This window comes from Alosa alosa, chromosome 14 (assembly GCF_017589495.1).
Source record: "Alosa alosa isolate M-15738 ecotype Scorff River chromosome 14, AALO_Geno_1.1, whole genome shotgun sequence".
NCBI lineage: Eukaryota > Metazoa > Chordata > Actinopteri > Clupeiformes > Clupeidae > Alosa > Alosa alosa.
In genome coordinates this window covers 32,466,815-32,488,270 of record NC_063202.1, presented here as the reverse complement: position 1 = coordinate 32,488,270, position 21,456 = coordinate 32,466,815, and the positions used below count along the sequence as shown (strand labels likewise).

Below are 21,456 nucleotides of genomic sequence, written 5' to 3'. Positions count from 1 at the left end.
CGAAATTACTCATTTTGAAACATTTGTATGGTTATATTGCTTTACTTAAATCGCAGAGAGTAGGCTAGGCTACCGCACCCCACCCCACAGTGATGGGCCAGGCGGTCTTAGGTATGAGCAACACCAGGCGCGTAACTGAAGGGTTCCATTCGCGACGCGTAAAATCCATTTTAGATGAATGGTCTATTTTTTTCGAACGTACGCCCCACTGTCACGTCTGGTGTAGCTACTTCCATTGATTATAATGGAAGCTAATTGTTGCAGCAGGCACAACACGAACGGAACGCTTCAGTTACGCGCCTGGTGTAGCTCAGCCCTTACGCGTTCAGTGTGGGGTATAAACAAGCTGAGAATTTAGCGGTGTCACGTCTCCCTGTCACAGACGTGGGGAGCTGAAGCTTGGGATACAGTTACAGTAACAGTATTTTATTTTACTTCTTATGGAATATATTTTTTTCACTTTTATAAAGGCTTTGTTTGAATGCTGTTGGAACAAATAGTAGTTGATTATAAAGGCAACTTTCTGTTGCAATATTCTGTGTGTTCTGGACTGCAGGTAACTTGTTAAGCCAGTTGTTCTCAAACTTTTTCTTTCATTCCCCACTTTGATCAAGGAGGCATTGACTGATGATAGTGGAGATAACGTGTTATCCCGAGGCCTTTGCAAGTCAGCATCTCCGACGGTAGTCTACTCTATTAAAAATATAAGTTTTCTATGTCCCAAACGGAGAGCCATAAGTTATTGTTTTAACGATCTCTATGCTAGGCCCTACTCACCAAAATGTAGGCATGGGAACATGATGAAGTATCCAGCTGTCGTGTGTTAAATTATTGTGATTACGAGCCAGTGGTTTTCAAACATTATGCGTGACTCAGACATCTATGCAACAGACTCATATCGTCCTCGCATTCGCAAAATGAGGACATACAGACTGCTCAGATAACAGGTGTACCTCCAGTTATGCACGGTTTTAGTCAAGTCATTTAAATGTGCTGGCGAAACAGTTGTGTACTCTGGGCACAGTTCTGGGCATAGTTCTTCCAGAGCTTCGTGCCAAGTGCGTTGAGTCGAGATGTTTGTGTGAATGAAACGAAGCGTATAGCCTAGGCCATAGTGTGACATGCGTAAACCAATGGTGTAGAGATGATGCCACAGGGTTTTATTTAAGAGAGCCTACGTTTGTATGTAGGCAATTTATATTCACAATACTTAGGCCTACTAAAATAAATAGTATTTTATTTGTATTGGTTGTTTAGAGTAAAAAAAAAATCAGTCAGTCTTAACGCAAGTTTACAACCGGCAAGTCGGTCGGACTAAAAGGGGAAAAAAATAAATATTTGGGTCGGTTCTAAATTGACAGGGTCGGTCGGGTTACGGCAAACCAAAATATTTTTAAGGATGGCCTGCAGGCAGTGTTTTTTTTGCGCGTCTGCAGAAGTCAGCCAAATATGAATGTAATTCTGCGGCATAAAGCAGATGTATTTGTTTATTGTACAGAAAAATAAAAATGACATGTCAAGCAGTCAATTGACTACACTGCAGTCAAAGTAGGGCAAATTAATTTACGAAACCAAAACGTGGGTCATAGTTGTCTAAGCCTCTATTGCATAGCCTGTTAAAAACGTCGCCAGATAGTATTAAATCGGCAACAACATTGTTTTCTGCAGAAGCCTACCCAAGGCTACAGATTTATTCTGAACAGTTATTTCTCCACTGGCTCAATTATCACACCACTGTTTTGATTTGCGTAGCTGCGTTACCCCCCAACACTGACAATAATGTAGACAGCAAATTTCGATTAGGATTTTCGACCACCGTGTAGTCAAGCCTTAAGACATACCCAAGTAGCCTAAATCGAGGTAATGTTTAATTATGCATGATTTATTTTGTTATTGAATTCGTAGGCTGGGATTACTCTCGGGAAGTCTCCTGCTTTTTCAGTAGGGGCGGCAGGCAGAGCGATGCACCAACAAGGAGCACCCAAGAGCAACAGGGGCAAGGAAAAACTCCCTTACCAAGGACTCACCCAACTGCCAGGGGTTGTGTTGGAGAAGCTTCCTCATGAGACAATGTGCTGTGTATTGGGGGGGGGTGTGCTGTAAGTATGTTGGGAATGTGTGTTGGAGAAGCTTCCTGATGAAATAACGTGCTGTGTATGTAAGGGAGAGGGGGGGGGCAAGTATGGTGAAGGGACTTACTATTGCAAGAAGAGTACTGTATAGGTGTAGGTGTATATTGATCGTGTTAAGTTTTATAGTCATATAGCCATAGTGTGTACTTCCACATGTGTCCTGTGAGGGGAATACAATGTCTGCCTTTTTCCTTCTCAGCACAGTGCCGTTGTAGGTTACGGCCTCGCAGGAGTCATACATGATTTAATATGATGTGCACTTGTCTAATGCAGAGAAGCTAGGCCTTCTGTAACACATAGGGACAGGGGGTGAACATTCCACGTAGGAGGATGATTTATTAGGCCACAGGCTATTGAAATGAATGAATGAAAAGGCAAAAGTATGATAAAATAGATTTGATTTCTCTGACTATTTTGCACTATTTTTAACATGGAACCACTGAGGAAATAGTATAGTATAGTATATATACTTTTTTGATCCCGTGAGGGAAATTTGGAAACTTGTGTCAGATAAGGTTTGATCTTCCTAATGTTGTTAAGGCCCACTAAATCCTGGAGGGACTGACAAGGAGTGGAATGAAAGAAAATTCTGTTTTATTACAAAAAACATCCATTCATAAGGCAGAAACTTGAAGAAAGGTAAAGTGAAAGTAAAAAACGAGCAAAATGAAACACTGAAAATACACTTACATCTTTCCTACTTTTACAGTGAAAAAACCCTTACTGAGCATGTATTAAAGGTTTGGGTGTCATATTGTCATATGAGAATAAGTCTACCACCAGTATGCACAGCAGTCGTTCAATTGAAGATTAAGATGTTTTACTACTTTTGTTTTAACATTTAACAGACACCCTGCTTAATGATGGGAACAGTTAGTTACAATTATGTTATGATAAAGATAACTACCATGTCTGATTGTATAGGCTAAACAAAAGTAAAAATGGGTAAAAAAAACAGTAACATTCATGTTACCAGTCCTTTGTGGAAATAAATCACAAATTGGTGAATCAATATACTGTAGTATGGCTTTCTTACCACAAGAAATAAAAGCATAGTTTCTATAATAGCATTAAATGAGAGTAGTCATTCAACATGAAACCATTACGAGTTACATTTCAAACCATCCCATTGATTGTCTCCACCCACTTCCTGTCTCTGGGAAGACCTAGTATTTTAAACCCAACCAAACACCTATACAAACATACAAATACATTTAAAACTTAAAAACTGAGAGCAAATCCAACATATTATTCATATCAAAACATACAATGTAAGGTGATTACATATGGAGGTCAAAAGGGTCCTCTAAAGCTACTCCCATTTGCTGCAATCCATTCCTAAGCCCAACCTTCAGTTGAGTGTAGTCCGGTGTCTCTGAGTACTTAAGGTTCATCACCTGACACAGGTACTCCTGTAATGCTCCTATAAGCACAAAACACACATGCAGTGTTGAACAAAAAAAGAAATACCTTAAATCAATAATCATTTTGAACCAACATCTGCACCATTCAAATTGTATTACTATAAAATCTATATTACTAGGGCTGTCAAACTATTATTTTTTTATGATCGTGATTAATCACAGAATTTCTATAGATTAATTACATATTTTATTACATGATTAAAATTCTATTAAACATTCCAGAAGTCCATGTTAACAATATAAAGCCATTTTACCAATGCATCTTGATTAGGAATCAAATGAAAGCAAAGAAAGTTACTTTATGAACTTAACTTTAAGACATTTGATTATTTCAAATAAAGATGTGCAGCGGGCCTGAGGCAATACATTGTATTCTTCAGAAATATAGCTGACATAAACTGAAATAAATGCTACAGCAGAAGTGCATGCACAAAATGTGCACACATAAAGGGCATAACAAACAAAAAATACTCCACATAGCCTATATTCATTATATTTAGAGTTCAGTTGAAAATAAGGAACTTTTCATATTGAGAAATATGCAAAAGTGAATGTGCAATAGGTCTGCAGCACATTTCAATGAAGTGCAAACAGAAAAAGCCTAGTCCATTAACTATGTTCAGTTCACGTGTAAGTGTTGGAGTGTAAACAATGCTTAGCTCGTAGTAGATCATAGCTTAAACTTGAAGTGCTTCGGTAATATTTAAATTCCATGTGGACTGAGCCAACACTGGCGCCGAAATGAGTGCACTGTCACTTGCCACGCACATCAGCGCTGAAGTTTTGATCCATCTCATTTTGAGTAAAACTAAAAAACTAAGGGAAATATCATCTGGAAGCCTACTAGCAGATGTGAATGTAGCAATCCAGCAATCCCTACAGAAACTATCACGGAGACCAACAACCTGATATACACCACAGCAACAGTGATCCTTGAGATGCTGGGCCAGAACATAAGGGCCAATAACTACAAGGACCAGTAACCGCCAGGGAGAAGAAGGTTGGAGGCTAAGGCAACATGGAGGGAAGTTAGCCAACTGTCAGAAATGGAGAAGGGGTGCAGACAGAAGAAGGGTGAAGCAGGAAGGGTTACCTAAGAAGTACAACAAGCCGTCAACACTTGAGGACTTGGAGACTGCAAAGCAAAGACTCACAGCCCTGGCCACCTGTCTGAAGAGATACACTAGAGAAGCAGGAGAATAAACCAGATGTTCTTAACCGTTCCATTCAGAGTGCACTTTCAGTGGCAGGGTAACAACAACAGGGAACACCATCCAAGGCTGGAGACCGATCAATACTGGAAAGGTATATGGGAGAAGGAGCCATCTCATAACACCAACACACAATGGCTAGTAGAACTAAGAACACAACATTGCCATCTCCCTGAACAAGATCCAATGACCATCACAGAGGCAGACATCCATGAAAGGGTCTCATGCATGAAGCTGAGCTGGACAGCAGCAGTCCCAAGATTCAAGATTCGCTTTAATTGTCATTTATCTGAGTACTCACATGATACACAGAAAAAACTAAATATCGTTTTAGGCAGTGCATTTAAAAAAAGACAGTAATAAATAGGCACTTAAGAACTAACAAACTCACCGACACACATACACACTTCATACTTCCTATCCTTCACATACGCACATTTCATACTAGCACACTCACACACAACAAAAGTGCAACGCTTGTAAAGTGCTTGGTTGTTTTTTTTTTAGTTTGTGTGTGCGTGCATGCATGTGCTTGTTTATGGGGAGAGGCCCAGTCTGTTCACAAGCCTAACTGCTGGCTCGAGGGAAGAAGCTGTTCAACATCCTGGTGGTCTTACAGCTGATGTTTCGGAACCTCCTCCTGGATGGCATAAGGAAAAAGATGTACTGTGAGGGATGGTTGAGGTCCTTGATGATGGCGGTGGTTCTACTGATACAGCACTGGTGGTAGATCTCCCCCAGGAAGGGGAGGGGGCACCCGAGATCTTGCTTGCTGTCTTCACTATCCTGTTCAGCTGATTTTTCTCCTGTGCACTACAGCCCCAAAACCAGGAAGTGAAGCTGTAGGTCAGGACACTTTCAATGGTGCCCCTGTAGAATGTGATGAGATGAGTAGTGGGGAGACCTGCTTTCCTCAGTCTCCAGAGGGGATGGAGCCGCTGCTGTGCTTTCCTAATGACTGTTGTAGTGTTGATGGTCGAGGATAGGTCATCAGCTATGTGGACTCCCAGGAATCTCACACTGCTGACCCTCTCCACAGCACGCCCATCGATTAGCAGCAGTTTGCTTCGTCTACTGAAATCTACAGTGGGCATTACTTCAAATTGGCCGGCTTCACACGTGATTCACATGTGACCTCACGCGCGATCACGAGACTTTAATTTGTATTTCTCCAGTGACGCTGCAACAACCCAAACAACCACCAGATGGCTCTTGTGAGCAGGGTGTCTCGTAAAGAGAAATGGAGCCTGGAAAACAGACTTCACTACAGACTTTAGTAGACTGGTTTAGAAATAATTTAATAGCCAGAAATATTCCTGCCCTGCCCTAATAAAGAAATATTTGGTTAACTGCGAGTGAATCCCGTTTGCAGCCGTAGAAGAAATGTATCCTGTAAGTAGACGGAGGAGGAGCGCAGTCTAGGAACGCGCGACACTGCAGCTCAGCGATTTAAAATCTCAAAACAACTTTGTATTAAGTTTTAATGACTCAAAAATTACATTTTTAGAATCAGAGAATGAAGAACATGTCAGGTTCATTAAAAAGTATTTTTTCTATGTGTCACGAAAGGCTTCAGAGGGTGGGTTACAGTTAACACGATAGTACCCAAATTTCAATAGCCACAGAATGGACTTTGTTTGTTTTAGGAATCATAAGCCTACAAGCTTTAGGCTACTTCAGGACATGGCCGCCGTCACCAGAATTGCCAGTATTGCCACAGCAATACTTCTTCATTGTTAACGTGCGACATTTCTCCATGTGGGGTAGTGTCAAGCAGTTAAGTGATAGCCTAATAGGCTATGTTCAGACAGATGACGGGCACTGCTTTCTGTCTTGGTATTTCTGTCCCTCAGAAAACTGCGTTAAAATGGGGTTTTTAGCAGTCAAAATGTACTTTTTTTTACGCCCGGAAACCCAGCTCACATCAACCGCAGAAATTACCTCCCAAGTCCCTGAATCCCGGCCATAATTTGAGGATTTACGGTACCTACTGTAGGCTATTCATCCTCTATTGATGTTCATGCAAACCTGCACAGTCGACCCTGAATCCCCTCTTACATAGGACATTTCATGTCTGGGCTTAAGTCTCAAATGTGTTGAGCTCCTAGCAACGTGCCTGCCTAGTCCTACCATGCACAAAAGCTCAATTTAATTGTAAATGGCTAGTGCGTGGTGTACCATTTTTTTTATGAGATGGATAGCTTAACATAGCCTAATGATAAGCCCCAGTCAGTCATTCTTAAGTTTGATTAGGCCTTAACAAGCCCGCAGTAAGCTACAATGCATGACTATGGTCCAGCTTATTATTTTAACCCTGTGTGGGTCTCTTAAAAAATGCATCAAGTATAATGAATAAATGTGGTTTTCTGTGCAACATATGCATATTTTGATAATGTTTCAACCAGCCTGTTGTCCATAGCTTGTCAAGAGAGTGGCGCCGGAACGATTTTAAGGCTATTTCGCATAGGCTACTCAATGGTGCCATTTCACACGCATTATAGCGATCCCCCACTCACCGGGGCTAGGTGGAAGGTGTTAATAGCCGATTGGCGTAGCCTACAGTGGACTAGGGCTTTCAAAATTGATTAAAAATGATGTTCGAATTTTCCCTCATAAATAAACACATGTATTCGAATATATTTGAATATCTAGGCCAGGGATGGGCAACTTTGATGATTGGGATCGGGAAATTGAAAAAAAAACAAGAAAAAAAACAGGTAGGGCTAACTACAACCACTCAAGCATATCTGGACCTATTCACAAACCACTTTTTGTGGCATTTTGCGTCGCGATGTTTTGAAATCCTATGCGGCTACAGGAGCTTCCAAACGCGAGGGAACTATTTTGCGCATAACTAAGGGATGCAATAACGCCACCAACAACCAAAACTACTCATTGTCAACATGTAAATTAAATTAAATGTTCTCCTCTTTGCAAACATAGGCATAGGCATATGGTGACAGATTAATTTAATAATGTTGCAAAGATACTGCATCAATCCGTATGTTTCATTAGGCTAGGCCTTTTTATTCAGTTATTCATCATCTTCCGTCTTTCGCACTACTTGTGTAGCGCACGCATTCTCAGACCTGTCACTCATCATCGTAAGAGAGGTGTTTGGAATCATTCCCACATTACAATCATCAGCCAATCAAGGTGGTCACTTCAGTCAAGCTTGTGTATGAGTAATGACGTCATCCACAGCAACGAAGACTCATGAGGAGGGAAGTGGCAGTGTTTTTTTGTGCGTCTGCAGAAGTCAGCCAAATATGAGGCGACTGACATGCGATTCTCTGTGCTTAATGAAAATATACATTATTCCCAAATCACAAAATAATGGTTGAATATTACTGATGATATTTCATTGTTATTTAAGAACATGCAGTGTGCGTAGGGCACCAAAAACATCTTGCTCGTAAAAAATCATCATACCGCATATTGTGGCGGGTCTGTTATTTAGCCTACTTACTGTAGGCTGCTAGCCTAGAAATCTAGACGCGCCCCTAGCGGCAGCAAATTACATTACAGGGCTAGTCCAGCAACTCTCCGTTGGCTTGTGAGCTCCAGAAATCGAAACTCAATCAGGCCAATGAAATCATGTATAGAGTCGTTAGGTGGGCTTAACATAATGATTGATGGCAGAGTTGCAACGGTTTGGCTTGAATTCCCTGCTACTTGAAAACAAATAAGATGGATGTTGCTGTTGGCGAACAGTGTGACACGAGTTAAGCTTTTATTAAGTTGGCAAACGTTTGAACTAGCCAACTAGCTCCGCTGGTGGGAAACGCATGGGACTCATAGCGCTGCCGCTGTCCTATTGCGTGCAGAGGGAATTTGAAAGACAACTGATTATCCCGCCCTTCGGACTGAGCACTGCGAACGGTGAGTGCCCAGACCCTACATTTTAATGTGGATCTGGCTCGTCAGGCTAGTAGGCTGCGCAAACCACAGGCCTTTATTTTGGGCAGGCCTTTATTTCATAAGGCTTCTGTTGAAGAATTTTATGTAAAAGCCTGCGCTAACAGTTGTCCTCCTGCCCCCACCACCACAGCTGTGTGAGCACGTCCCTGGATAGTGGCATGCTCACACGTTATGTCTCCTTCTTGCAAACTTGATTATAGCGAAACCATTAATGAAAGCAAAGCAACAATTTACGTCTTCATAAAATAACAACTTGCCAGATATGCCTTCATGGACAATAATGTAGACAGCAAATTAAGATATTTTTCCGTTTTGTGGAGCGGCACGGTATCAAAAGCAGATTCCGATTTTTGTTAACCACTGTGTAGCCAAGCCTTATGCCATACCCAAGTAGCCTAAATCGAGGTCATTTTTAATTATGCATGATTTATTTTGTTATTGAATTCATAGGCTGGGAGAGCGACTCACAGTGGCTGAAAGTGGTACTAAAGTTTCACGCAGCTTCATGTCACTTAATGTGCAAATGAAGTGGCCATTTCAAAGTAATGCCCACTGTTTCATCGTCTCCTTGGTCACTGGCGCCTTAATGCAGGGGCTTACCTGGGCTTCAGCCCAGGGGCCTCCACCAATGAGGAGCCTCCTGAAAGTATTTAAAGACATCTAACAACACATAGTAAGAAGGATGTGTGAGAGAGGGAGATGATACAATGGAAACAATACCCCCATGCCCTTTGTTTACACTGTCAATTGTGAATCCAGGGTAGCCATGTGAAAAACTAAGTCTTCCAAGGTTTCATGAATTAATTATATTTGGTAAAAAGGAGGAAAGACTTAGGGTTGCCACTCTCCTTGACACAAAAGGGTTGAAGGCAAAGGATACTATTAAAAATCTTATTAATTGTATTAATTGACAGTGATCTAAATTTCAACAGCCACATGAAAGCAATAACTAAATCAGCTTTTTACCACCTCAAAAATATTGCCAAACTCAGAGGGCTGATGTCAAAACATGACTTAGAAAAACTCATTCATGCATTTATCTCCAGCAGGGTTGATTACTGCAATGGACTGTTCACAGGCCTTCCTAAAAAGACTATTAAACAGCTTCAGGTGATACAACATGCAGCAGCTAGGATTCTAACAAAAACTAAAAGAACTGACCACATTACTCCAATTCTTAAGTCCTTGCACTGGCTTCCAGTAAGTCACAGAATTGACTTTAAAGGACTATTGCTTGTTTATAAATCAGTAAATGGGAGCAGGACCTAAATACCTATCAGACATGCTTCAGCAGTACACACCTTCTTGTCCTCTCAGGTCCCAGGTGAAAAACCTGTTAGTAAAACCTACTGTGGTGAAGCAGCTTTTAGCTGCTATGGGGCTCAGCTCTAGACCAACTTTCGGATGGGTCATTCCACGTCAATTCAACCAGGGCCCACGCACCTAGGTCTCAAAAAAATTCTGAAAGAATTACTAGGTGTACCTATGTTACCAAATTGGTAAATTGGTGTTTTTAAAAAGAAGGGATTGTGGAGAATAAAGAAAAACATATTTAAAAAATCTTTTGTATATTCCAACAAGGTGTTTGGGTGCTCTGAAAATGAAAACCAAAATGATTGACAATGACTTGTGAGCTCTGCTGTTACGACCCTGAAGGGATTTCTTTTTTGTTCATTGCTTTTTTGTGAGAGTGTTTCTACAAAAAGGCCCCAACTGTAGCCAGTTTTAAATCTAGACTTAAGACCAAACTGTTCTCAGATGCTTCCTGCTAACTGCGCCGAGTTACAAATTCTGAATCTGCCTTGATAATTATTCTTCCTTGTCTTTTATTACTTTTTTTACTACTTTTGCCTTTGTTTTTGCTTACTAATTATTCTTTATGTTTAAATGATTTTACCTTGTGTTTTATATTTTCTTTTTATTATGATCTTTACCTTTTGAATTATTCTTTGACTTTATTACACGGCTCTTCACAAGGCAAGGAGAACGCTCCATTGACTTGAATGGGATTTCCCAAAGTTCTAGCGGTCATTATTTCCGAGGAAAGGACCTCTGAAAAAAATAATGACCGCTGTCAATGGCAACGGAGTTTGTGCTTCTAATTCAGGTATTTCATATCACTACGCAAGGACTGGAACTTCATTCAAAAGTGAAGGCAAACGGTTGATCAGCTGTGTTCTAAAGAATGTTTGATTCAAGTTCAGCGTGTGTTGTTGCAAACTATTTGTTTCAGCAAATGCCACGATGAACGGTAAGACATAGGCTAGGCTATGTAGGCTAAAGACATATCGTGGGGAGTTTATTATTTCGTTTGGCAAGTAGCTGTGTAATAAGCGGGATAATGTATAGAATGCTGGTCATTATTGGAAAAATAAGTCCCTTCAGGGCGGAACAAGACCCCTCTGCCGTGTGTCGGGGTCCGGTTCGCCCTATCGGGACTTATTTTCCCAATAATGACCGGCGTTCTATACATTATCCCTTACATATTGCCTTTCTATGCTTTTATTTGTTATTATTGTTTGGTCTTGTTTATGTAAAGCACATTGAATGCCCTCTGTGTATGAAATGCGCTATATAAATACACTTGACTTGACTAATAATAATAATAATAATAATAATAATAATAATAATTAATAATGAAAATAAATGGCCGTGTCCGTATTTGCGGCGTCATTACTCTGGAGCTAGCCTACCAAATAACTGAGCACATCGCACTGCTACAATGACATCAGTGCAGAGGCCCCCTTTGTCTTATCTTCTGAAGTGTAACAAATGTAACAATATCCTAATAAATCTCAACGGGTGTAGAGGAGAGGCTGAAACTGACAAACTGAAAACCTCTGGAGATAACGTGGGTCGGTTAGAAGCAACAATATAATGAATGACGTGGATTCCTGCAACTGTCCATGAAAACATAAGGCATAGCAGGTAAATATCACAGCAAATAACTTGGCAATGAAACAGCTTGAAAAACAGTTATTTCACTTGTCTCACTGGAGTGAATGCAGAACATGGGCTGTTGCGCAAAGAAATGAATTAGTGATCTGCATCTCCGTTCACCAAAAGCTATGTTTGTGCTAGCCCATTCGCACAAATAATATGTTTTCTCCATTGTTAACATGAGATATTTCTCTATGTAGGGTAGTGTCGGGCAGTGAAGTGATAATACATAAGGTATCCTATGTTCACGTCACATGAGCCAGAGCTGCTTGCTCTTCGTGAAAGGTATTTTGGTCCTTCCCAAACTGCATTAAAATGTTATGTTTAGCAGCCAGAATTTAAAAAAAAGCCAGTCCCTCAAAAACCTCCTCCATAGCCCAGGGGCCTTAGGTGATATTAAGCCGCCACTGCCTGCAGCCTTACATGGGTTCACATTTGCAAGGGCCTTTTTGACATCAGCCGTGGACAGTTGAAGAGTCTATCCATTCACTGTTCAAGTATCATAAGTAGATTAGTAGAACTACTAGGCCTACTCTGTATGTTGCTGCTTGTTGACATCTTATTATCATGTATGATCGCTAAACTTTTTGACACACTTTTTTTCCTAGTTTGGCTGGCCCTGCGACTTATAGTCAGGTGCGACTTATATATGAAAGAAATATATAATTGAACATGTTTTTAAATGTTAATTCATATTAACTGACATGAACCCTACATGAAACATTACTGTCTAGCGCGAGAGAGCGCTCTCAAATGCACAAGTTCTGTGCACTTTCAGTCAGAGATTAGTGGTAGCGCTATGCCTGAAGCACATGTGCACCTAAATCATCAAATTATGGCCGGGATTCTATTTATAGCCGGGCCTCAGATTCGGACAAATAAAGGCCAGTAATAATTTTGTTTCAATTTAACTCATAAAAGAGCTCTTAATATTTTATATTGTTGGTTGGTTTAATATTGTTGCCAATGAAAAGTCATTGTCTTACACCACGAGTCTCCAACACGTTGCTCTCAAGCTACCAGTTGCATGCCGCCCCCATCTGAGCTTGCCAGAGGCTGAAGCAGTAACCTACATTTAAACACAATTCTTGCTGCCAGGCATCAGCCTACGAATTTTATAAAAAAGTAAATCATGCAGAATTAAAAGCGGATGCCTTATCTCGCAATAAGCGGATGGAAATCCCGACACTTCATACATGAACCGTCAAATACCCCACAGATTTCAGTGGTCATCAGTCCCGATATTTAGCAATATCAAACAGTACAAGCCATGCCCCAAATAAAGGTGCTATGCTTTGCGCAGCCTAAATAAAAGACTCCCGCCATAAGGATTTGAGGATTTACGATAGCCTAGTCTGTCTCCTAAACAATCCTCACCCGTAATCTAGACATGCATGAAAACATTAGCCATGTAGGCTAATATTTGATCACTGTTTTGCTACTAATTATATTTCACATAATAATTACACACACTAGAAAGTGAAGGTAGGCCTACTATGCGCTCCGTGTCTGTATCTGTCTGTTCACTTCCGCAATCGATTATAACGTTCCTCAAATGGAGAACACATCCATGTTCTCTCGTGTTAGGCTGTCATGCTTCTGTGTTTGCGAAATTCCTGACGGTTCCTGATCGCTAAACGTTTGTTTTTCTTTCCTGTCGATCGCGGTTGATGTTGAAGCACCTAGGCTATAATTTGACTTAAGCGGTGAGTGAGAGGGAGAGAGAGAGGCACCCGCAAAGTGGTCCTGTGCGCTCGTGTGTGCATGGGGTTCAATTGAAGTCAGAGTTGGTCCGTCCAGTCAATAGTCACGCTTTCAGGGCTCCATTATTGGATTAACGTTATCAGACAGCGCTGTAACATGTGTGGGAATTTCTCTCATTATGATGGAGTTGTGGGACTTTTATTATTATGCTCAATACTTAATAACTTATGCGCAATACCCGCACTGAAATTTAGGCCCTAGTTTTAAATGCGCATATTTATTTGGCCTCTATGTGTCCAGTTACATCTGTCTGTTCTTGGTAGGGATCGACCGATATGGTTTTTTCAGGGCCGATACCGATATCAATTATTACCAAAACAGGAGGCCGATAACCGATATGTAAAACCGATATGTCAGTTGTCAAAAAGGGGGGTAGATAGTAAAGGCGATATGCTGCAAAAAATTCATGCAAAAGCATTTAATTATGCAAACTTTTCTTTCTTCTTTTGATACACAATTGTCTATCAACTTGCATCACATGTAAATCCTGTGTATGATATTAATCCAAGAACTGAGTGATGGCAATTATTTTCATAGACTAGGCCTACACAATGGGCTATGTGCTTATTAAGGGACCTGTCACAAAGAGGATGCTTTGCCATCGTGTGTGTGAGTCAGGGGATCAAGAGCGTGCAGATTAGCTTCGGCATGTTAGCATACGCCATTTTCAAATATGGCGCTGCATGGAGCATTTGGAACCAGCTCCATGCACGAAAATCCGTGTTGGGCACGAGCTCTCATGCGCATACATGTTGGTGGTCGGGTACCTATCCGGCGGCTACAGTCAAACGTTATTCAGTGCGTATTTCTTGAGGATCCTATTAGAAGACGTGCATATTATGGTTGTTTATCCATCATATGACAAATAAACAAATAAAAAAAATTGTATTGATCTTGTTTCGTTGTTGTTTGTCCCGAACAAACATAGCCTAAACATGATTAAAAACAATAAATTACACAACAGCGGAATAAAGACCTTGTCTCGTTACACTATGGGTCTCCAACACGTTGCTCTCAACCTATAGCCGCCCCCTTTGGAGCTTGCCAGAGGCTGAAGCACTAGGCTACTACATTTAAACACAATTATTGGTGCGAGGCATTCCAGCCTACGAATTTAATAAAAAGTAAACCATGCATAATTAAAAAAAAAACTAAATTTAGGCTACTTCACTATGCAATAAGGTCAATGAATGAGGGAAAGGCCTTGTCTCGCAATAAACAGCTGGAAATCCCAACACTTTTTCAACTACACAAAACTTTACAGTAATCATCAAATACCCTCTAGATTTAAATGCCCATCAGTCTCAACATTTAACTATATAATAGAAGTCAAAAGTAAATCCCATACCAAAACCGAAAATCGTCTGCATTTGATAGCCTGGTATGCCACTCCAAACAAAACGCATGTCTCATAATAACGTACAATGTAAGAAATAAAGGTCTGCCTCGAATAAGCCTACCTCAAATAAATATCTGTGCTTTGCAGCCTAAGTAAATAGCAGACCCTGGACATAATTTAGGATTTACGGAGAGTATGCAATCATCACGATGTTGGGCGCCTGGCGATGCTCTGGCCGTCTACTGTGCCTCTGACACCGCTGCCTCATTTGGATGGTAACTCCACAGGTGGCGCCAAAGATTGGATGTCGTGGATCGTAAGTAAACTGTTCTTTGCTGAGTCCGCAGACAACATTCTCTTTAACCGTTACTTTACCATCTGCGGTGTACAACTCAAAGTAAAGACACCACATTTTAGACGAGTTGGGACGTAATTGTCCGCTCAGGCTGACCGTTCTGTGCGTTATCTTCAATACTATCTTCAATAATATTGAATATCTTCAATATTATATTCAAAACAGGGTGGCTATTGAGGGCTCTGGCTCCAGTCATTATTGTGGCTACTGGCTATTATTGGCTTGATTTGGTCATGGGCCAACGCTAGAATATGTTTAGAGCACCCACTATGAGATGGCAAACAATAAAATAAAAAACAAACTAATCATAGACTGTAAAAATGCGCTACATTTGGCACTAAAAACCGAATAGTTTATTTATAGTTCGACTACAGATATTTAATGTAATGTTCGAATGCATATTTGCAGCAGGACAGCAGGCAGACCGCTCTTAGTTAGAGCCGCTATGTTACCCAATGAAATTAAGCTGCGCTTCAGGGCGACTCCACTCGGACTCCATGTGCGTTCCCGAGCAACTTTTTCTTCTTCTTGTTATGAGGCAAGGACTTTATGTGCATTATCGCCACCCTCTTACTGGAGGACGACTCTCTTTTTACAGAATATCCAATAAAAATCGACGTTGGTCCATGCGTCATTTCCAGCTTTGTAACTTGGCGCATGGTCAGAGCCGACTGGCGCTGGATCCGAACCCCAGTGTTCAACATGGCGTTGACTATGAATTGGCCGGATTTACTAGCCTAGCCTCCACCATTTATTTGTATGGAGGGCGGGACTTAGTCACTCTCTCCAGTTATATATAATACCTCCATGGTGTGAGTGCACGAGAGAGGGAGAGGAAGAGGTGCATGCGTGATGGCAAGTGTTACGGTTGAACAGTTTAACAAAACAGTTTAAAAATAGTTCTTAGGCTATTTAAGCATGCAATTTGTGTCCATGTGTAGGCTACACTTTGGTGAGCCTAAAAGGCACGTTAATAGCCAGCTCAGGCCGCGATTTAGGCTACTTCAGGTCGAATTAAATTACGGCTGGCCCTGGGTGCCTGTAGCCTAGTCTTTTCTGACAGTCTGTTTCAAAAAGGAGCAACTAGACTTTTTGACGATACCAATTATTATAAAAATGCTAAATATCGGCCCTAATAATCGGCCCGGCCGATAATTGGTCGACCCCTAGTTCTTGGTCTTGGATTTTGTGAAATACATTTCTAAATATTACCTGCTTGCTGCAGCTTTGGTCTGCACGTCCTATTAAAACCGGTCTGTGCACGTCTTCTTAAAACCGCATCTTTTTCTCTCTCGTGGGCATTTAATCTGCTGCCGGCTTGTCACTCCACATCGCCCAAAATGCTTGACTGCATTGCATTCTCTAAATTTTTAGCTAAATTTTCATGTACTATATCAGCATTTTTGTTCAGTGAATCTATTGTAAATTGCTTTACAATTACCTTCGGGCCTATAGGTCTATGCCTGGCTTGCTTCGGTCACGTCCTTTTAAAACCATATTTTTTTCTCTCATGAACATTTAATCTGCTGCCAGCTTGTGACTCCACATTGCCCAAAATGCTTGATTGCATTGTATTCTCCACATTTTAGCTAAATGTTGGTGTACCACATGGCATTTTCTTTCAGTGAATCTTTTGCTTTACAATTAGACCTTCCTGCCCTCCTCTTGGCTGCCTTCACTCCTTCGTCTTCATTAACATTATTCTTTTTGGCCTCAATAGTCCAGTTACATAGTCTCTGTTTTTGGTTTTGGATTTTGTGAAATACATTTATAAATAAATGCGACTTATAGTCCAGTGCGACTTATATATGTTTTTTTTCCTGTTCATGACGCATTTTTTGACTAAAGCGACTTATACTCCAGAGCGACTTATAGTCCGGAAAATACGGTATATGTCGTGAAAGTGAAAATACGATATTAGAAAGGCAAACAAAAGTCAAGGCTGCTTTTGACATAGTACAATGAAGAAAACCGATGCTCTGAACTGATTCAACTGTCTCTAAAAGTTTCTCTACTTGACGCATTTAACCGCAATTTGGATTACACCTGCTTTTAACAGCTTTTTTCTGCAAAACAGACGTGCACTGTTTTCATACATATGGCGGAATACCTAATCAATCGCTATTAGCACTTCTCCCGTGTTTACGCGATACTCCCACTTTCCCCTGACCCTCCTATGAATGCATATGCATGACACGGAAAAGCTCAAATAGCCACTCTCACCTCCCGTGACAGGCAGTCCGCGCTTTTTCCTCAGTGCGGCCTGTTTGTACATACCTCGTAATGTTTTTACATGCACGTTGCAAATCAAATACGCCTGCAGTGGGTGCAAAAACGTAAGTACATCTGGCCCAAAGAAGGCTCGACACAACGTGAAACTTTGCTTGAAGTATCACCAGGGTCTCTACACATGAACTCGAGCATTGAGAACATTGTTTGTGTACACACAGTTCACATCTTTACATGTAGGTGGAATACAACTTTCAAAAACACACTTCCAAGTATGCTTCGATGGTTTCTGGCAAATATATTCTTTCATTGTATTGGGAGCAAAAGCACTCACCTGGCACCTTTTCTGTTCCAAAACACTGATGCAGAAGATGAGAGAAATCTTTTAAGCACCTACAGACACACACAAAGAGTCGTAGTGTATTTACCTTGGTGAATGCTCATGCACTTTAGTTGAAATCTAGCATTAGGGCTGTAACGATACACCAACCTCACGATTTGGTTTGTATCACGATTTTTGACCTACTGTTCGATACGAACCTCGATTTTTCTTTTTTTGGAGGGGGGCTAGACATTTTATTAAATAACATTTTAATAGCCTACCTTAAAACACCAGAGGATTACAATATAATATATAATATATCTGTATTATTTTATATCCTGATATAAAGGAGAGAATACTGAGTGTCTGATATTTATGACAACAAACTTTATGCAGATTGGCCTATAGCCTAGGCCTACTATTTCTATTACAACTCTTCTGACGATTTCTCCCCTTCTGGACATGTTTCGGATGTTGACTGCTAAATACATCATTTTAGTGCGGTGTGCAGGTGATAGAGAAGTTTTAGGGATCAATAAAGTATATCTATATATCTATATATCTATCAATCTACGTCCTGGGCAGCAACAAATTCCAATGTTCCACGACAGCACTCCAACTCCACTGCACCCACCCTAACCCCACAGAAGCGCACTTGACATCATTAGCCTATTTCAGTATAGCTAAGGAAAATTACTTTTCTGATCGTCAAAAACCACACCAGAGATGTTTGGGTTTAAATATAGGCTAATAATCAGGCCGCAATGATCTCGCAAATAATTCCTGAATAGCCGAAAGTGTGTCGTCTCCACAGCAAGAATGTGTCCTAATAATTTCTATCTGCGACTAGTGAAATGATTTCACTAGCTATAATTTATTAATTTTGCAAAACTGTACAACACAATTAAAGTTTCTTTCAGCTTATCCATGCTTTTTTGAACGTGTAAATCGCTAGGGATGTCCCGATCCGATATTTGGATCGGATCGGCCGCCGATATTAGCAAAAAATGTGGGATCGGCCTGCAGGGGAAAATCCTGATCCGGACTCCCGATCCAGTTTGTTTTCAAAACTCCGGTCCGTGTTTTCCAGCGCACCGATGTAAGTAATCCATTCCAGTTTTTTTCAGCTTTTCCCCCCAAATCCGGTCAGCGTTTTTCAGCACACCTAGCGACCTGTCCAGCATCCCACTTGTCTGTGCATGTCCCACTAAAAATGTAAAGTTATCGAGCAAACATTTCATGTCACAGTTGAATTAATATACCGGTAGCCTAATGTTAACCGCGACCATCCGCGAGACCCTCTTACTATTAAGGCTCTTATGCATGTTGCTTCTGACAGCTTTGCCTGTCTAACGAATGTTATCTTCACGATTTAAGATTGTTTGTGTAATGTATAGGCACAGCACGCACTTTAATTTCCCTATTTTTACAATAGGCTAGCCTAAAAAACGCATTTCATTTCAAAAAGCAACCTGGTCAATCGCTAACAACTAAGTGCACCTAGGCCTACAACTCTACACATCCAAAAGGGTAGAAGCTTCCAGTAGGCTATCATAACTTTTTTACCGTTTAGTCTGTGCATCGGCGCAGCCTACGACGATGTGAATTAGTGACAGCTGTTGTAGCGGTAAACTTAAGCTCCTGTCTCTAAATAGTGTAGATAGGCCTACATTACGTGCTATGTTGCTTGATTTTCTGTAATAAATGCAGCCTGTAGCCTAGGTTACTTCAGCAAACCCAGACCAGTTGTGGCATCAGTTTCGCTTTTAACAGTGAGAGGCTTTTTAGCGCAGTCTCACTTATCACTGATGAGCACAGGAGCAGGCTGACACCTGAGCATGTTGAAATGATCACCTTTGTGAAGAAGAATCTCCCCATCATGCTCAGACTGCAGCCGGGGCAAACAGTAGAAATTGAAGGGAGTATGGAGATAGAGCAGTAAAGTGTGGAGGAGATAGCAATACTGTAGAAGGCGTGACAGTTTTTTGGGTTGTTATAGCCAATTCAGTGTGTGTGTGGTAATTTGACTATTTTCTACTCAGGTTTTGTGTGTGTTGCTTTTATATATATATTTATATTGTTTACAATATTGTTTACACTGATGGCTTTTTTAAACCTTGGTTTACACTCTTGTTGTTCAAGAGCAGAGCACTGATGCCAATTCAGTTTGTGTGGTTAATTGACTATTTATTATTTTGTGTTTATTTAACCCTGTTAAGAATAAACAGGTCAGCTTCTCATTACCAACCACTGTGGATTATTCAAACTAACCTAATTAAGTTGGCTAGTTGTTCTTAAGAGTAAAACCCTTTTCAACATGAGTATAACAACAAAATAAGTAAATATCTTTAATCTTTAATACATGCTTGGATCGGCCGGTATCGGTATCGGTCGATGCTAAAAGCTACAATATCGGTATTGGATCGGAAGTGCAAAAAGCTGGATCGGGACATCCCTATAAATCGCATAGAATATGTAGGCCTATATCAATCGTAGGCCTACACACTTGATCGCTATCACCAGAGCCCGTTTACAGATTAGACATTCTCTGGCTATCACATAGCTGAAACCACGCTACGGTTCTTACAGTAACTGACTCACGTTCACGTTGATCTCTATAACTGTTAATTTTTAGTAGCCTATATTCCAACCAATCCATAACCCTTTTTGCTATTTGACTCATAATTTCACATACACAAATATAAATAATGACAGACAGCGAATTAGTAATTACTTAAAAATATTTATAACAAATTTTAAAAATCTATCTCCTGCCAGCAGGGGGTGCTGCAGCACCCTCAGCGCCCCCCTTCCCGTGCCCTTGCTTATGCGGCCGTGTAAGCTGCAAAGCACTGTGTGAAACACTAGAAAGGGTGTGTCACGGTTCTGCCTTTTCACACCGTGACACTGGATCGTGGATATGAATGTCGCGATTTCGGTTTCAAATCGCATATCGTTACAGCCCAATCTACCATTGTTATTAACATTACATTATTAACAGATGCTTCTTTCATTTATTTACCCTGAATAAATAATTTATTTGGAGAGGATAATATGATAAGTAACTACTACTTTCTGACAGATTCTGGGGCAGAGGTGTGACTGATGAATCACCAATGACCAATGCATCAGATTCTGACCCTAGTCATAGTCATATACACACACGAAAAACCTGGCAATGAGCAATGATCAGGTCAAAATCCCAACAAAAATATCCACTTATTTTACAAAACAGTTGATCGGCATGAATTTTTTTTTGGAATGTTTCTTTTGGCAAAGGGCAAACACCCTGTGAAGCAATGTGTTGATTGGATAAAACAGTTCAATATTTGTCTTTGTTTCCTATCTACAGGGCCAGAACTTGCACACATACAGAATAGAGAGCTAGATATGGAGCTAAATTTGTCTCAATAATATTTGTATATGCGCAGAGGGGAATCCACAACTATTTCTTGATTTGCATGTGTGTTTTGATCTACAAATAAAAAAAAATCATATTTGTAACTCGTATATTGAATTTTACAAATATAGATGTGCATTTGTAAATAACATGGCATTTGTAAAACCGAAAATTTCATTTATGAAATGTGATTCTGCATTTGTGGATCACCAGCACATGCATTCTTTGCTTTCCAAAGTTATGTGTTTTTGAGACGTCCTTCGCATGAAACTCGCACAAATCCACACGTAAATAGGCCTAATTTAATTCCCCAGCACACAGAAATCGCAACATCCACAAAATTAGATTTCACAAAGGCAATTTTCAGTTTTACAAATGCCATTTCATTTACCTACCTATTATCTACAATTGTGAAAGCC

The 21,456-nt window shown here is 40.5% G+C and overlaps 1 protein-coding gene across 1 annotated transcript in view; it reads right to left on the bottom strand.

The window, feature by feature from the left end:
* Positions 1-2,709: 2,709 nt before the first annotated feature.
* vrk3 (VRK serine/threonine kinase 3) overlaps positions 2,710-21,456 on the bottom strand; it is a 67,683-nt gene continuing 48,936 nt past the window's right edge. The window contains exons 14-15 of the mRNA XM_048262834.1: positions 17,650-17,708; positions 2,710-3,555 (exon numbers count right to left, since the gene is read on the bottom strand). Coding sequence (XP_048118791.1) covers positions 3,413-3,555; positions 17,650-17,708 — 202 coding nt within the window. The 3' untranslated portion in view covers positions 2,710-3,412. The remainder of the gene's footprint in view (positions 3,556-17,649; positions 17,709-21,456) is intronic.